This window comes from Suricata suricatta, chromosome 8, assembly GCF_006229205.1.
Source record: "Suricata suricatta isolate VVHF042 chromosome 8, meerkat_22Aug2017_6uvM2_HiC, whole genome shotgun sequence".
NCBI classification, from domain to species: domain Eukaryota; kingdom Metazoa; phylum Chordata; class Mammalia; order Carnivora; family Herpestidae; genus Suricata; species Suricata suricatta.
The window spans coordinates 1859811-1872362 of record NC_043707.1 but is presented as its reverse complement, the minus strand read 5'-3'; the positions used below and the strand labels follow the sequence as shown (position 1 = coordinate 1872362).

Below are 12552 nucleotides of genomic sequence, written 5' to 3'. Positions count from 1 at the left end.
TGGACCAGGAGACCATGACCTGAGCTGAAGTCGGTTGCTTAACCAACTGAGCCACCCAGATGCCCCTTGTGAACTTTTGTTTAACGTTTATTTTTGAGAGAGAGAGAGAGAGAGAGTGAGTGAGTGTGGGGGGGGAGACAGGAGGAGAGAGAGGGAGACAGAGAGTGCAAAGCAGCTCTGTGCTGTCAGCGCAGAGCCCGATGTGGGGACTGAAGTCACAGACTGTGAGATCATGATCAGAGCCACAGCTGGACGCTCAACCGGCTGGGCAAGTTGGGCAGCCTGAGTCTTACGATGTTTGAAGTCATTCTGGATTTAATAAAAATGTAAATAAATATCTATACAAATTAAACCTATTCCTGGAACAGAAAGCACTGTGGGAAAACTCAAGGAATCTGATTAAATCTGTGGTTTAGCTAATAGCATTATACACCGATACTCATCTGTGCTTGGATGCACGTCCTTGCGAGGCCTGGGGAAGCCTGGGAGGCCACGGAAACCCGCTGGGCCACCTCTGGGCCTCCGCCATGAATCTGAAATTATTTCAAAATGAAAAGTGATAAAACCCAAATCTAGTAAATAAAAGATACAAAAAGAGACTATACAGGCCTTATGGCTTCAGGAAATGGATAAGAAATTTGAGAGCCTAAAATCTTCAGAATTTTCTGTAACAATTTGCCATGAAAACTCAAATAATCAAGCACCCAGCTTACACAGTAGGGGAAGTTGAAATACTGTGGTTTTTTTTAATGTTTTATTTATTTTTGAGAGAGAGAGAGAGAGAGACACAGAGAGACAGAGACAGAGAGTGAGAGAGAGAGAGAGAGAGAGAGAGAGAGAGAGAGCGCGAGCAGGGGAGGGGCAGAGAGAGAGGGAGACACAGAACCGGAAGCAGGCTCCAGGCTCTGAGCTGTCAGCACAGAGACCGACGCGGGGCCCGAACCCACGAACCGTGAGATCATGACCTGAGCCGAAGCCGGATGCTTAACCGACTGAGCCATCCAGACACCCATGAAATACTGATTTCAACTCAGCAATTAAAACTCTGAAAAAATTTGTAATACAAATGGCTTATTCTTATAAGTTACTTTTGAAAAACAGATGCTCGGAAGCCCTAAAGGCATACAGTCCACTTCAACAAACTAACTCAGTGAACTGATTTAAATTATGCTAGTTTTTTTTAAAGCTTTATTTAAGTAATCTCTACACCCAATGTGGGGCCTGAACTCGCGACTCCGAGATCAAGAGTCACACATTCTTCCAACTGAGCCAGCCAGGTACCCCTCAAAATAAACTTTTAAATGTTTCTAGAAAAATGAATACTTCATCATGCAATTTCATAAAAATGTGGCTATTTTTAACATCAAAAGCTAATTCAGCTAATCTAGAAAAAATAACAGAATATTAACAAAACATGGTCTATTTGGGAACACCTCATCTACAACAAGGATAATAAAGAAAAATAAAAAGGGAAGGGAAGAATCACACCTACCTTTCAGTTCAGCAGGACAGCACAGGAGCCCACATGAAAGCAGAAGAAAGAGCATCGTGAATGCACCAAGGCCTCACGGCTCCAGGGAGAGACCTCGTGCCACCGCAGGAGTGTCCCTCCCCGGCTGGGTCTCTGCTGGGTCTGGGCGAGGGCCGGCCTGGGCCCTCAGGGCAGCCACGGAGAACCCTCCAGACTCACCAGCAAAAGAATTCCCCACGGGCCAGTTTGCAGGGGGAGCCATGCTGGATAGACCCCCAGGGGCTTACGGAAGGCCATGTTCAAAGGCCCGCAACACTCCACTGATGAAGCAGGCATCTCGAGGCACCCGTCTGGGGGCCCGCCTCGGGGAGCCCCTGGAGGCCCCTCTGGTTGAAGAGACCAGACTTGGACCCTCGGAGTTCATGTAACGAGACTGTTTAATGAACACCAAAGTTGGAGCCACAGGGAGGGCTGTGGGGTCTCAGAGGGAGGGGGGCAAGGGCTGCGGGGGTGGGGGTGAGCTGTGACCTTGCCTCCCAGCACCTCTTCTCCCACTAGAGACTCCGAGTCCCCCTCAGAGCCTCTCAACAGACCCAGCCGTGCAGGATGACTGGCCCCATTTTACAGTTGGGGAAACTGAGTTCCAGGCAGATTCACAGGCTCGCCCAACGCCACGCCGGGCTCCTGGTTCTTCTTCCTGCACCACGAGGCCCCACTCAGAGGAGACTGAAGTAAGGGCCGGGGAGGGTCAGTGCCCCACAGGAGGGCCAAGCAAGATGGAGATGGCAGACGCATGATGGGTGGGGACACCGAGGGGCTGGCTGCAGCCATGTGAGGGCCAGGACCCCAGCACCTGCCGCCCAGGCTGCCATAGCTTGGTGGCACGGCTGCTTGGGCGTCGGTCTGCTCCCTCCCTCACCGGGTGCCCAGGCCCTCAGGACCAGCTGAGGGAGGGCACGGGGTGGGAGGCCATTCCCCACCCAGAGGCAAGTGTGCACGTGGCACCTACATTCCACAGGGCGTGTGCAGGGCCAGGTGGGGCAGGGGAGAGGGGGACAGGCCGCAGCTTACGGACACACACGCCGAGCGGCCAAGCACAGGGCTGAGAGAGGCACAGAGGGGCGTGTGGTGAAGATCTGGGGGAGGGGGTGGCCCCGGCAACCTGGGGCCTGTGGGGACGGACAAAGACAAGCATGCCATGCTGAGAAGTCTGGACGGAATCCTGGGGCCACCACAGGGACCTCGGGGACCTCGTGGGAGTGGAGGAGGCTCCCCTGGCAGAGAGGAGGAGGGCTGAAGAAGCCCCCAGGGGCCGGGGCTGCTCAGGACAAGCCCATGGAAATGGAGCCTGTGGGTTTGGGGTCAGCAGCAGAGGGCCCTCTAGGGCCATCCTGGGCGGCGTCTCCAGGGGGGAACCCACAGCGAGCTTCGAGCTTCGGGGCCTGGTTTCAGACAGGGGGCTCTCCAGCCCCACGTCACACCGGCCCTCCCGCCTTGGGGAGGGGCCTCGAGCTCAGCACACATCCTGCCCGCCCCTCCTTCACCCTGCTGCTCCTGTCCAAGAGGCGGCCGCAGGAGGCCAGCACTAGCATAGGGCACTGGGTTAGAGGACCTGGGCAGTGGGAAGGGGATACGGACAGGGGCAGCCCCCAGGGCTCTGTCTCTCCTGGGGAGCCTCCAGCAGGTGGCCTCGGGTCTCTGCTCAGAGCCACGCTGACAGTCCCCAGCAGGGGGCACCGTGGACCCACGCTTGCTGGAAGGTTCCTTCTGCCTTTCCCAGTCCCCATCTCTGCACCAAGGGACTAAGACTCAGGGGCTGCAAGATGTAGCCCCTTCCAGGCCTCAGGCACGGATGCCTCCACAGAGAACCAGGCCTCATCCCGGCTGGAGGCCAAGCAAGTCTGCGCAGGTCGAGTAGGGCTGGGCTCAGCCAGCCGAGGCCCGGGAACCCCTTCCTGGCCCAGCACCAGAGTCCCAGCTACACCCCAATGCTGCCCACCATGTGGGGGGTGGTTCTTCCTTTACTGCCTGTCCCATGAAGAGGGGGCCACAGCCCCACCCCACCGCACGGTGACAGCTCTGTCCCCAGCGCAGGCCCGTCACTGGGTGTCAGGGTCTTGGAAGCCCCAGGCCTCCACAGCAGCGATGAGGAAGTTCTCTGAGCAGAGGGGCTGGTTGTTGAAAGTGTCGCAGTGGCCAGTGCGGCCCCGGTTCAGGTCCCCGTCGATGTAGAGCGCCTGGCCACCCCCTCCACCTGTGGGACGCTGGCGTCAGTGGCTGGCCTCTGGGCAGCACTGCCCCCTGGAGGCTCTCCGCCTTCTCCTGGGCACCCGGCTCGGCAGGGGCAAGTCTCAGAGCCGTCCCGCCCCAGCCCTGCGGGAGACTTCTCTGACACCACAGGGCTGGCCTTCAGTCCCCCGGCTGGGGCCCGCGCCGTGTGTGCCCTCCTGTCCCGGATCCCGCCCCCGCACCTGCTCCGGCCCCGGCCCCGCTCTCTTCTTCTGCCCGTTCCTCACGGAAGGCACCTGTCACGACCTCGCACCTGCCGCCCGGGCTTTGTGACGAGGCCAGGCAGGAGCCCAGACCCGAGTGCAGGAGGCACCCACCTACGATGAGGCAGTCAGTGCCCCCGGCCATGAACATGGATTCAGTCTTCGAGGGCAGGTTGAAGTGCCGCGTGGCCAGGAAGGGCGAGAGGCGGTCCGCGGGGTCTGAGGACGTGGGGCGGCCGAGCGAGGACGGAGTGGCTGTGGCCTCCGAGGACACCGGCCTGGTCAGCTCCGGGTGTTTGATGACCACCCACTCGTAGCGCTGGACCTCAGGCTGCAGCTGAGGGCCGAAGGGCAGCGTGAGGCACGGGCACGCACCCCCCCCAGTCTCCAGGGGGCCGGGGGCCGGGGGCCCGCGCGCTGCGCAGACGAGGCCCGCCTGTGTGGTCGCTGGCTCACAAACAAGAAGGAAATAGGGGGCACCCTGTAGGGGGGCCACTCTGAGGAGCAGAAGGCGAGGTCTCGGGGCAGCCCTCCCGCCCCCGCCAGACTCACTCACCCTGAACACAAAGCACTCTCCGGTCCCAAAGAAGCCCACTTTGCCTCCAAACTGGTTCCTCTCGCTCCAGTCTGTTGACAGGTAAGCCCCACACACCTGGGGAGAAAGGCTGGCGGTGTGAGGCCGGGCGTCCACTGCTGGGGGCCTGTGGTGGTCACTGCTAAGGGGGCGCTGTTGGGGCACCCGAGGGCAAAGGCTGGAGGTGGACAGTGGTGGGGGGAGGTCGGCCGGTGCGGGTGTGTGGCTGGCTGCCTCTGCCATCATTGGTGTGTTTGGGATATTTTTCTTTCCCTCCTCGGCCCTCAGGCATGGGAATGAGCCCAATTCCACACTGACTTGGAGCATCAACCCCAGGGACGCCCCTTACACAGAATCTTCCAAGAGGTGGCGCTGCTTGAGAGCCAGCAAAGGGCTACAGCACAGAGGCCCAGGCCCCCCGGGAGCCTGGACACGGAACCCGCAATGGGGTTAGGAGCCTACAACTCCCGTGGGTACAGGTCTGGGAGCCACAGAACAAGGAGTCTCCGCCGCGTGCACAGGCCCCTAGGAGGGCGCAGGGGAGTTCCCTGGGCGTCTCAGAGCACTGAGCAGAGGACAGGGCCCGGAGACCCGCCCGTCGGGGGGTGGAGGCAGGGCCCTGCTCACTAGGTATTTGTGCGGGGCTCGCTCCTGGAAGCCGGGCTCTGTGCTGCCAGGCTGCTCTGCGGGGGTCTGGGTGGTTGGGGGTCGGACGGAGAGGCTGGACTCCCCTCTCTGTGGCGGGGGGCTCCACTGTGTGCCCGTAAGAGCAGGAAGCCTGGGTAGGAGCTCCAGGGGAGCGCCCCGCCAGCCAAGACCCACTAGTGGCGGCGGCCCCCCCTCACCTCCTTCTGCGTGGTCTTCAGGAGGAGGACGGTGGGCTCATGTCCTTCACACTGGAAATAAAACCTGGGGACAAAGAGCACACATGCCAGCTTTCCATCCCTCCTCTGTGACCCCTCGGGCCACAGCAATCTGGCAGCCACAGCATCTGAGAAGCCCAGGCTGTGTGGGGTAGACAGGCCTGGGGGTTGTTTCCTCATCTCCTGGGGACAGGGCATGGCGGCCAAGGACCTGGCAGCATCCTGGTCTGGACATTCCTCAGCCAAAGGAGCCCAGGCCTGGCAGTCAGCTGGCCAGCCCCAACCGCCCGGCTACGATGCGGGGGAAAAGCTGCATGGTGGACGGCCATCAGCGAGCACAGCCACGTGCCAGGACCTGCAGGGAAGCAATCCCGAGGAGCAGGTCCCTGCTCTAGGAAAGCATGGAGGTGCCCGGGAGCCTGAGCGTGCGTGAGACGGGGAAGTGCAAGAGGAGGCCAGACACAGCATTGTGGTGGCACCAAGTGCCCGGAGCCCGCATGGCATCCCTGGTGGCCGGGCCTGGCTGTGCCATATGGGGCAGGCCTCCTATGCAGCACAGAGGTGGGGACCACGTGAGTGTGTCTCTAGCTATGTCGTAACACTCATGTGGGCCGGGACAGCCTATGTCACCTCTGCGGGGTCACCCGTGACCCGAGCCAGAAACTTCCAAGGCCACCTGACATCCAAGGCTTGCCTGGGGCCAGACGTGGCAGAGCTGCCTCGGGAGGCAGGAGGCTTGGAGGGGGCTCCGCTGGAACACCCTGGGCCCGGCCGGGGAGCTGAGTGGGGCCTGGGCAGCAGGCACCACAGGCCTTCCTGTGCTGGGGTCCTCTGAGCCCCTGTGTGGAGGTTCCGCCTCCGGGTCATCGTGCCCACACGGGAGACTGGATCTGTGCTGTGTATTCAGGGCAGTGACCCCTGAAGTCTGGGTGGCCTGGAAGTATGAGAAGCCCAGACAAAGGCGCTCCCGATTCTTGGGGCCCTGGAAAGAGGCAGGTAGACCCCAGGGCCCACGCCCAGACGCCACCCACTTCCGGGTGGCTGCACAGCTCGCCCCCCACCCTGTCCGCCAGGCCCGTGCGGGTCCCGGCTGCTACCTGGTCAGGCTGTACCCGTGCTGGAGCGAGGAGAAGAGCAGGAGGGGCTGGCAGAGGGCGAAGCGCTCGGGGACCCACGACCAGATGTCCCTCATCTCCTTCACGCTGACGATCTCGGAGTGGAAGTTCTCCGCATGCACCGCCAAGTGCACAAACTGCCTGAGGAGAGTTGGGGGGGTGGGGGGGGCTCAGGGCACAGGCGCACAGGCCCTGACCGCGCCCCAGGCCCCGGAGAGATGCGGAGCCTTGCGTGAGCTCTGCCTCATGGAGGCTTCTCTACTTCGGAAGAAACGGGAATGAGGGGATGGCACTGAGCCCTGGAGCCCCACTCCCACCAGCTACAGAGGGGAGAGCTCTCAGCCGGGGTGGGGACAAAAGCACATCTTCTCCAATGAATGGGGACACGGAGTGAGCCAGCTCTGACAAGACAGTGCCTCAGAGCCAGCCCAGCACCGACAGACAGCACATCTGAGGCAGCTGAGCAGACAGACAGACAGAGCTTGAAGAGCAGCCAGGGTTTAAGGCAGCATTGCCAAACCCAGCCCCAGGAGCCAGAGAAAGCAGCCAGGCCTGGGGCAGCCAGGGCGGGAGATGGAGGAGAGCCAGGCATGAAGATGTGGATTGCAGACCTACCTTTTAGAAAGTGAAACACTGAAAAACAGGGGGAAGCAACGGACACAGAGAAGAGGAAGAAAAATAAAACAGACAAGGACAGGTTAGTGGCAAGTACTGATGGCCAGGACGCACTTGCCTTCGGCCCAGGAGAAAGGCCTCCACACCTAGGGCTTGCTCACGCCAAGACAGTGCTGGGACACCGTGGGCCCTTCCCCGCCTGGCTCCCAGGTGCGGTGCCCAGGCAGGGGGGCATACCCAGCAGCCATGAACAGCCAGCAAGGGAGCCCAGAGCCAGGGTGAGGGGACAGCGCAGGGGCTGCTCTGAAACGATCCGGGGCAGTCAGCTGGGCCCACTGCCAGACCTTCCGACTCCACGGTCAGCATCCAGCCTCTGTCTGAGCCAGTCGCCTCGTCCCTGAGGTCCCCTCTGCACCTCCTGCACCCCCAGAGGTCTGCGCAGCCTGTGGCCGTACCCAGAAGGCCCCCCTTCCCCTCCCATGGTTTCCTGTCTACACAGGGCGGGCTGCCAGGGGGCAGACCAAGAGGCTGGCAGGACTGTCTCAGGCCCTGGCCCCCAGGATGCCACGCCCTGCCCAACATGGGCCTTGCCTACCCGAGGGCGGGCCAGACGCAAGGCCCCAAGGGGCCCGCCTACCTCTTCTGCTTAACGGTGATGCCTTTCTGCTTCAGCGCTTTCTCGTTGGCCATCTGCAGGAGCTGAATCTCCTTCCGGGAGAAGAGGCGGATGGCGAACGCTTTCTCCAGCAGCTTCTCCGGAGACACGGTCTTGGCGATGTCCCGGACGAAGGCGCGGATGTCCTGCTTCACGCTGTCGGACCCGAGCGGCTGCCCCGCCCTCGCCTTGTGGAAGAACTTGAGGATCGCCAGCGCCACGCGGTACAGCACCTTGTAGCCTTCCACCAGGAAGACGTCGAAGACGCGGGCCAAGTGGCCGAGGGGCAGCTCCCCGAAGAGCCAGCGCTGCCAGTCCGCATAGACCTGCAGGACGTCCTCCGACACGGCCACCATCAGCTTGTGTGCCGCCTGGCAGTACTTGTTCACCAGGTCCCCAAAGGTCATGCAGGAGGACTCGAACGCCAGGAAGCTCTGGTCCAGCAGCCTCCGGCTGGGGTCGTTGCAAGCCAGGATGCGGCAGGCATTCTCGAAGCACTGGGCCTCATCTGCGCTGTAGTGCAGCAGCAGCGCCACGACGGCGGGCAGCGCGGGGCAGAATGACACGTCGGGGAACTGGTTGGCGATGCAGAGCAGGATCTTGCGCACGGCGTCCTGGCCGCGCGCGTTCAGGCAGTAGCTGGGCACCTGCGTGTTGTCCACGAACTCGGGCAAGGGCAGGCCGCTGCTGCTGGGCTTGCCCACGATCTTGCCCACGATGTCGCTGTACACGCTGGCATCCGGCGTGACCGTGCGGCAAGGGATGTCCCGGATCAGGCGCTGGTACACCTTGCCCCGCAGGGCGTAGCTGCGGGCCCAGTAGCCCTGGCGGGCCAGCTGCTTCAGCTCCTGCAGCTCCGCGCAGCTCAGCTCCTTGGGGCCCAGGTCCTGCACGGCGGCGTCCATCTTGTCTCTGTCCACGAAGCAGTTGTACCCCGGGGGCTCCATGGTGCGCGTGCGCGGGAGGAGGGGCCCAGGCCGCCAGGAGGGTGCGGAGCAGCTAAGTCCCCCGGCCCCCTCTCGGAGGCTCTGCTGACCTGCTTGCCATCCCGTCCCCTGTGGGATTAGAAGTCACGCTTAATATACGGGCGTGTTCTGCCTTAACCACACACGACGGCTCACGTCTTAAAGAGCATGTTTTTATTTTCATCTTTCTGTGGAATTTTAGAAGGGCTTCCACTTAAGGTAAGCAGAAGGGCACCTGGGTGGCTCAGTCGGGTAAGCGACTGACTGTTGGTTTCAGCGCAGGTCATGATCTCACAGTTCGTGGGTTCGAGCCCTGCATTGGGCTCTGTGCTGACAGCTCAGAGCCTGGAGCCTGCTTCGGATTCTGTCTCCTCCTCTCTCTGCTCCCCTGTTCGCTCTCCCTCTCTTTCTGTCTCTCAAAATAAATATTAACATAAAAAATAAACAAAGACAAGTGGATAGTCTGCAAAGTCACTGTGAAGTCTGGAGTGGAACTTTTCCTGCAGTTACTGGGGTAGATCACACAGATTCTGAGTAACGGGAGGCCAAGGCTCAGATCCCAGAAGGGGATCGGCTGGCCAGACCCTTGTGAAGCCAGCTCTCCACCGGGCTGGGCGGGCACCCCAGCCCCCCTCCCGCCGGCACTGGGTGGGCCGCTGGACAAGAACTGCTCAGTGTCCGCCCCCCAAGGCTCTGGGCCTCTGCACCACACACCTGCTCTGCCCCAGCGCCCTGGGTCCGAACCCACAGGCCAGCCCTTAACTCTCTGAAAACGCCCGCTGGGTTTCAGGAAGGCTCTCCAGAGAAGAATCCCTGCTGGGGAGTAAACGGGAGGCAGGAGAAAGAAACAGCAGGTGTCACCACTTCAAAATTAGGACATTTCTGGATCCACATGAGTGAGAAGTATTACGTTCGGGGATCAGGTGCTGTCTCTCCATTACGGGCAACAACCACTGGACCCAGGTGGACCCAGGCGTGCTGTTCGAGACTCGGCATGTGGACTCAGCTCCACCGTTCAGGACATGGGATTTAACATCCTGCTTTTGCCAAAGCGCACTGGGCCCGGCACTCCCCGCTGCAGGGGCCACCACGTACCTCGGACGCTGCGTCCACGTTCCACCTGGGATGGTACAAGTGTCCAGAGAGGTCACAAGGGTTTGCTTCAGCAAGTTTCGGTAAACGGCCAGATCATTCCAGTTTCTCTTGCACCTGTAACATTCATGTCAAAGTATAAAAAGGAAATAATACCTAAGAACATAGTGGAAATTAAAGAATGGTAGCCTAAAACTCGTGTCCATGAGAAGCCCCTCTGTGCGGTGTGGTTTTTCTCCTCGTGGGAAAGCATCCAGCAGAGCCAGCAGGCCGAACACCTCCGAGTTTACGGTCACACTGCGCCCTCGTCACCATCCATGCCCAGAGCTCTCGTCCTCCGGAGCTGACGCATGGACGCCCCTCCCCCAGCCCACCCTCCTTTCTGTCTCTCCCGAGGTAACGACTCTAAGACCTCATATATGTGGAATCACACACATTCGTCATTCGGTGACTGGCTTATTTCACTGAGCATAATGCCCTCAAGGTTCATCTAGGTTATTTTTTCCCCAAATTTTTAATGTTTATCTATTTTTGAGAGAGAGAAAGAACAAGCAGGGGATGGCCAGAGAGAGGGAGATACAGAATCCGAAGCAGGCTGTGGCCTCACTGTCAGTACAGAGCCTGATGTGGGGCTCAAACCCATCAATCATGAGATTACAAACTTAACGACATCAGATGCCTAACCGACTGAGCCACCCAGGCGTCCAGGTTCATTTAGGTTTATAGCATGTATGTATGGAATTTTTTTTTAACTTAAGACTATTTCTTAGAGCAGTTGCAGGTTCACAGAAAAGTTGAGAGGAAGGTACTGAGAGATTTCCCACCTATCTGATGCCCCCCCAAAGCCTCCCCCGTTATCAGCACCCCCCAGGGGAGTGGGGCATCTGGTCCAGCTGAGGAACCTGCATTAACACGTCATCGTCACCTAAAATCTGCAGATGCAGGAGGGTTCACTCCTGGTGTGCATTCTAGGAGTTGGGACAAATGTATAAGGACACATATCCTCCTTACAAAATCACATGTAGTTTGACTCCCCCAAAATAACTTCCGCACTCCGCCTACGTGTCCTGCCCCTGATTTGCCAGAATTTCATTCCTTTTTATGGCTAAATAATACTCCACTGTGTGGCCAGAGCACACCGTGTCTCCCCGCTCATCTGAGGGCACACGCGCTGTGGCCGCCCCCTGGCTGCTGTGAACACGGGGTGCCCGGGTCTGCTGGGTCCCATGTCAGTTGACACCGCTCTTTTTTTTTAATTTTTTTAAATGTTTTTATTTATTTTTGAGAGACAGAAACAGAGTGGGAGTGGGGCACAGATAGAGGGAGACACAGAATCCGAAGCAGCTCCAGGCTGAGGTGTGGGCACAGAGGCCAATGTGGGCTTGAACTGATGGACCATGAGCTCATGACCGGAGCCGAAGTCGGATGCTTCACCGACTGAGGCCCCCGGGCGCCTCAACACTGCTCTTATAGATGCTCCCCCGCAGGGAAGATTAACTAAGGTTTTGTGGCAACACCCACGGAACATGTCCCACCGGAAGGGCCTGGGCCACAGCAGGACCCCACGTGGGGCTGGGCTGGAGCCTCCCTCCTCAGGAGAAAGAGGCTTTCATGGGAGCCTGTCCTGGCTGGGGAGGCAGCCAGGAGCACCCGCTCCTCCCCAGGCCCTGGAAGCTGGGCCTCTGGGAGCCCCCGGGCCACAGCCGGGCCGCGTGCCACGGCCCCGCGTGCAAACTGCCTGCACCTCCGCATGCGTGCTGGTGCTTCTTCACTCACAGTGCTCTCCCCACCCGGCGTGGGGCTCGAGCTCATAACCCTGGATCGAGAGTTGCGCACTCTTCCCACTGAGCCAGCCAGGCGCCCCACCTGCAGAGTTTCGGTCCCCCCACCCTAGGCTCTGAGCCCACTAGCCTTGGCAGGGGACCCCAGACCCTCCGAGTCTGTGTAGAAAGCAGCAGCTCCCTCTGGGGGCAATAGCCCTGTTTATAAAGAGAACAAGAGGCCGGCAGGACTGCGGCGAGCCCCGCTCAGCTGGCCTCACATCCGGGTTGAGTATTAAACTGTAAACCCCCGAGCCCTCGTCGCTCCTCCAGGGCCCCTTCAGAAGGGCCTGCGGCCCTGCTCGCTGCGGCAGGCGGCCCGGGGGCGCCCGAGGCAAGGACGTGTTCAGGAGACCCCGAAAGGGCCCCCGGACCCTCACAAGCCTCCTCCTAGGTCTCCACCCAGAAAGAGAGCTTGGCGTGTCTGGGCCCCGGGCAAGCAAGGCTGGCGGTGACCTAACCAGATCCGGAGTCGTTTTCTTCGTTGTTTGGAAACAAAAAAAGGCAAATCATACAAAATTACAGAAGAAAGGTGTCACGTCCTGTTTCAGATACCCCCCCAGCTGTCCGCCCTCTTCTGCATAAAGAGAATCACGGCTCACATTTTAGCGCACACCCCGCAAAGCCCTCTCCTTAGAGTGACGGACTCGCTCATTCCCAGCGGCGCTGGAGGGGAGAGGTCGGGCAGGAGACACGCCAAGCAGATAAAAGTCACACTCTGGAGGTCAGCTTTGGAGCCACCACGTCCCCTCCCCCAGGAACCCCCCTGCAGAAAACAGGCCACACCTGCTCCCCAGGCCTCCACATCCCACACCCGGACCTGGCAGTCAGGGGGCGGAGGAGGGGGCAGAGGAGCCGATCCGGATTTCAGACAGGCCTGCCGCCCACGT

At 60.0% G+C, this 12552-nt stretch overlaps 1 protein-coding gene across 3 annotated transcripts; it reads right to left on the bottom strand.

The window, feature by feature from the left end:
• Positions 1 to 1890: 1890 nt before the first annotated feature.
• On the bottom strand, positions 1891 to 9978 carry TBC1D24 (TBC1 domain family member 24). Of its 3 annotated transcripts, XM_029948785.1 has the most exons (9): positions 9846 to 9978; positions 9465 to 9566; positions 7768 to 8840; positions 7131 to 7148; positions 6498 to 6656; positions 5383 to 5446; positions 4520 to 4615; positions 4078 to 4300; positions 1891 to 3725 (listed from the first exon to the last, which is right to left on the bottom strand). In XM_029948785.1, the coding sequence occupies exons 3-9, from the start codon at positions 8730 to 8732 to the stop codon at positions 3571 to 3573; spliced, it is 1680 nt and encodes a 559-aa protein (XP_029804645.1). In that variant the 5' UTR covers positions 8733 to 8840; positions 9465 to 9566; positions 9846 to 9978; the 3' UTR covers positions 1891 to 3570. The 3 variants fall into 3 exon arrangements, with proteins under 3 accessions (XP_029804645.1, XP_029804644.1, XP_029804646.1); XM_029948784.1 differs by lacking the exon at positions 9465 to 9566; XM_029948786.1 differs by lacking the exons at positions 7131 to 7148; positions 9465 to 9566.
• Between the last annotated feature and the right edge of the window lie 2574 nt (positions 9979 to 12552).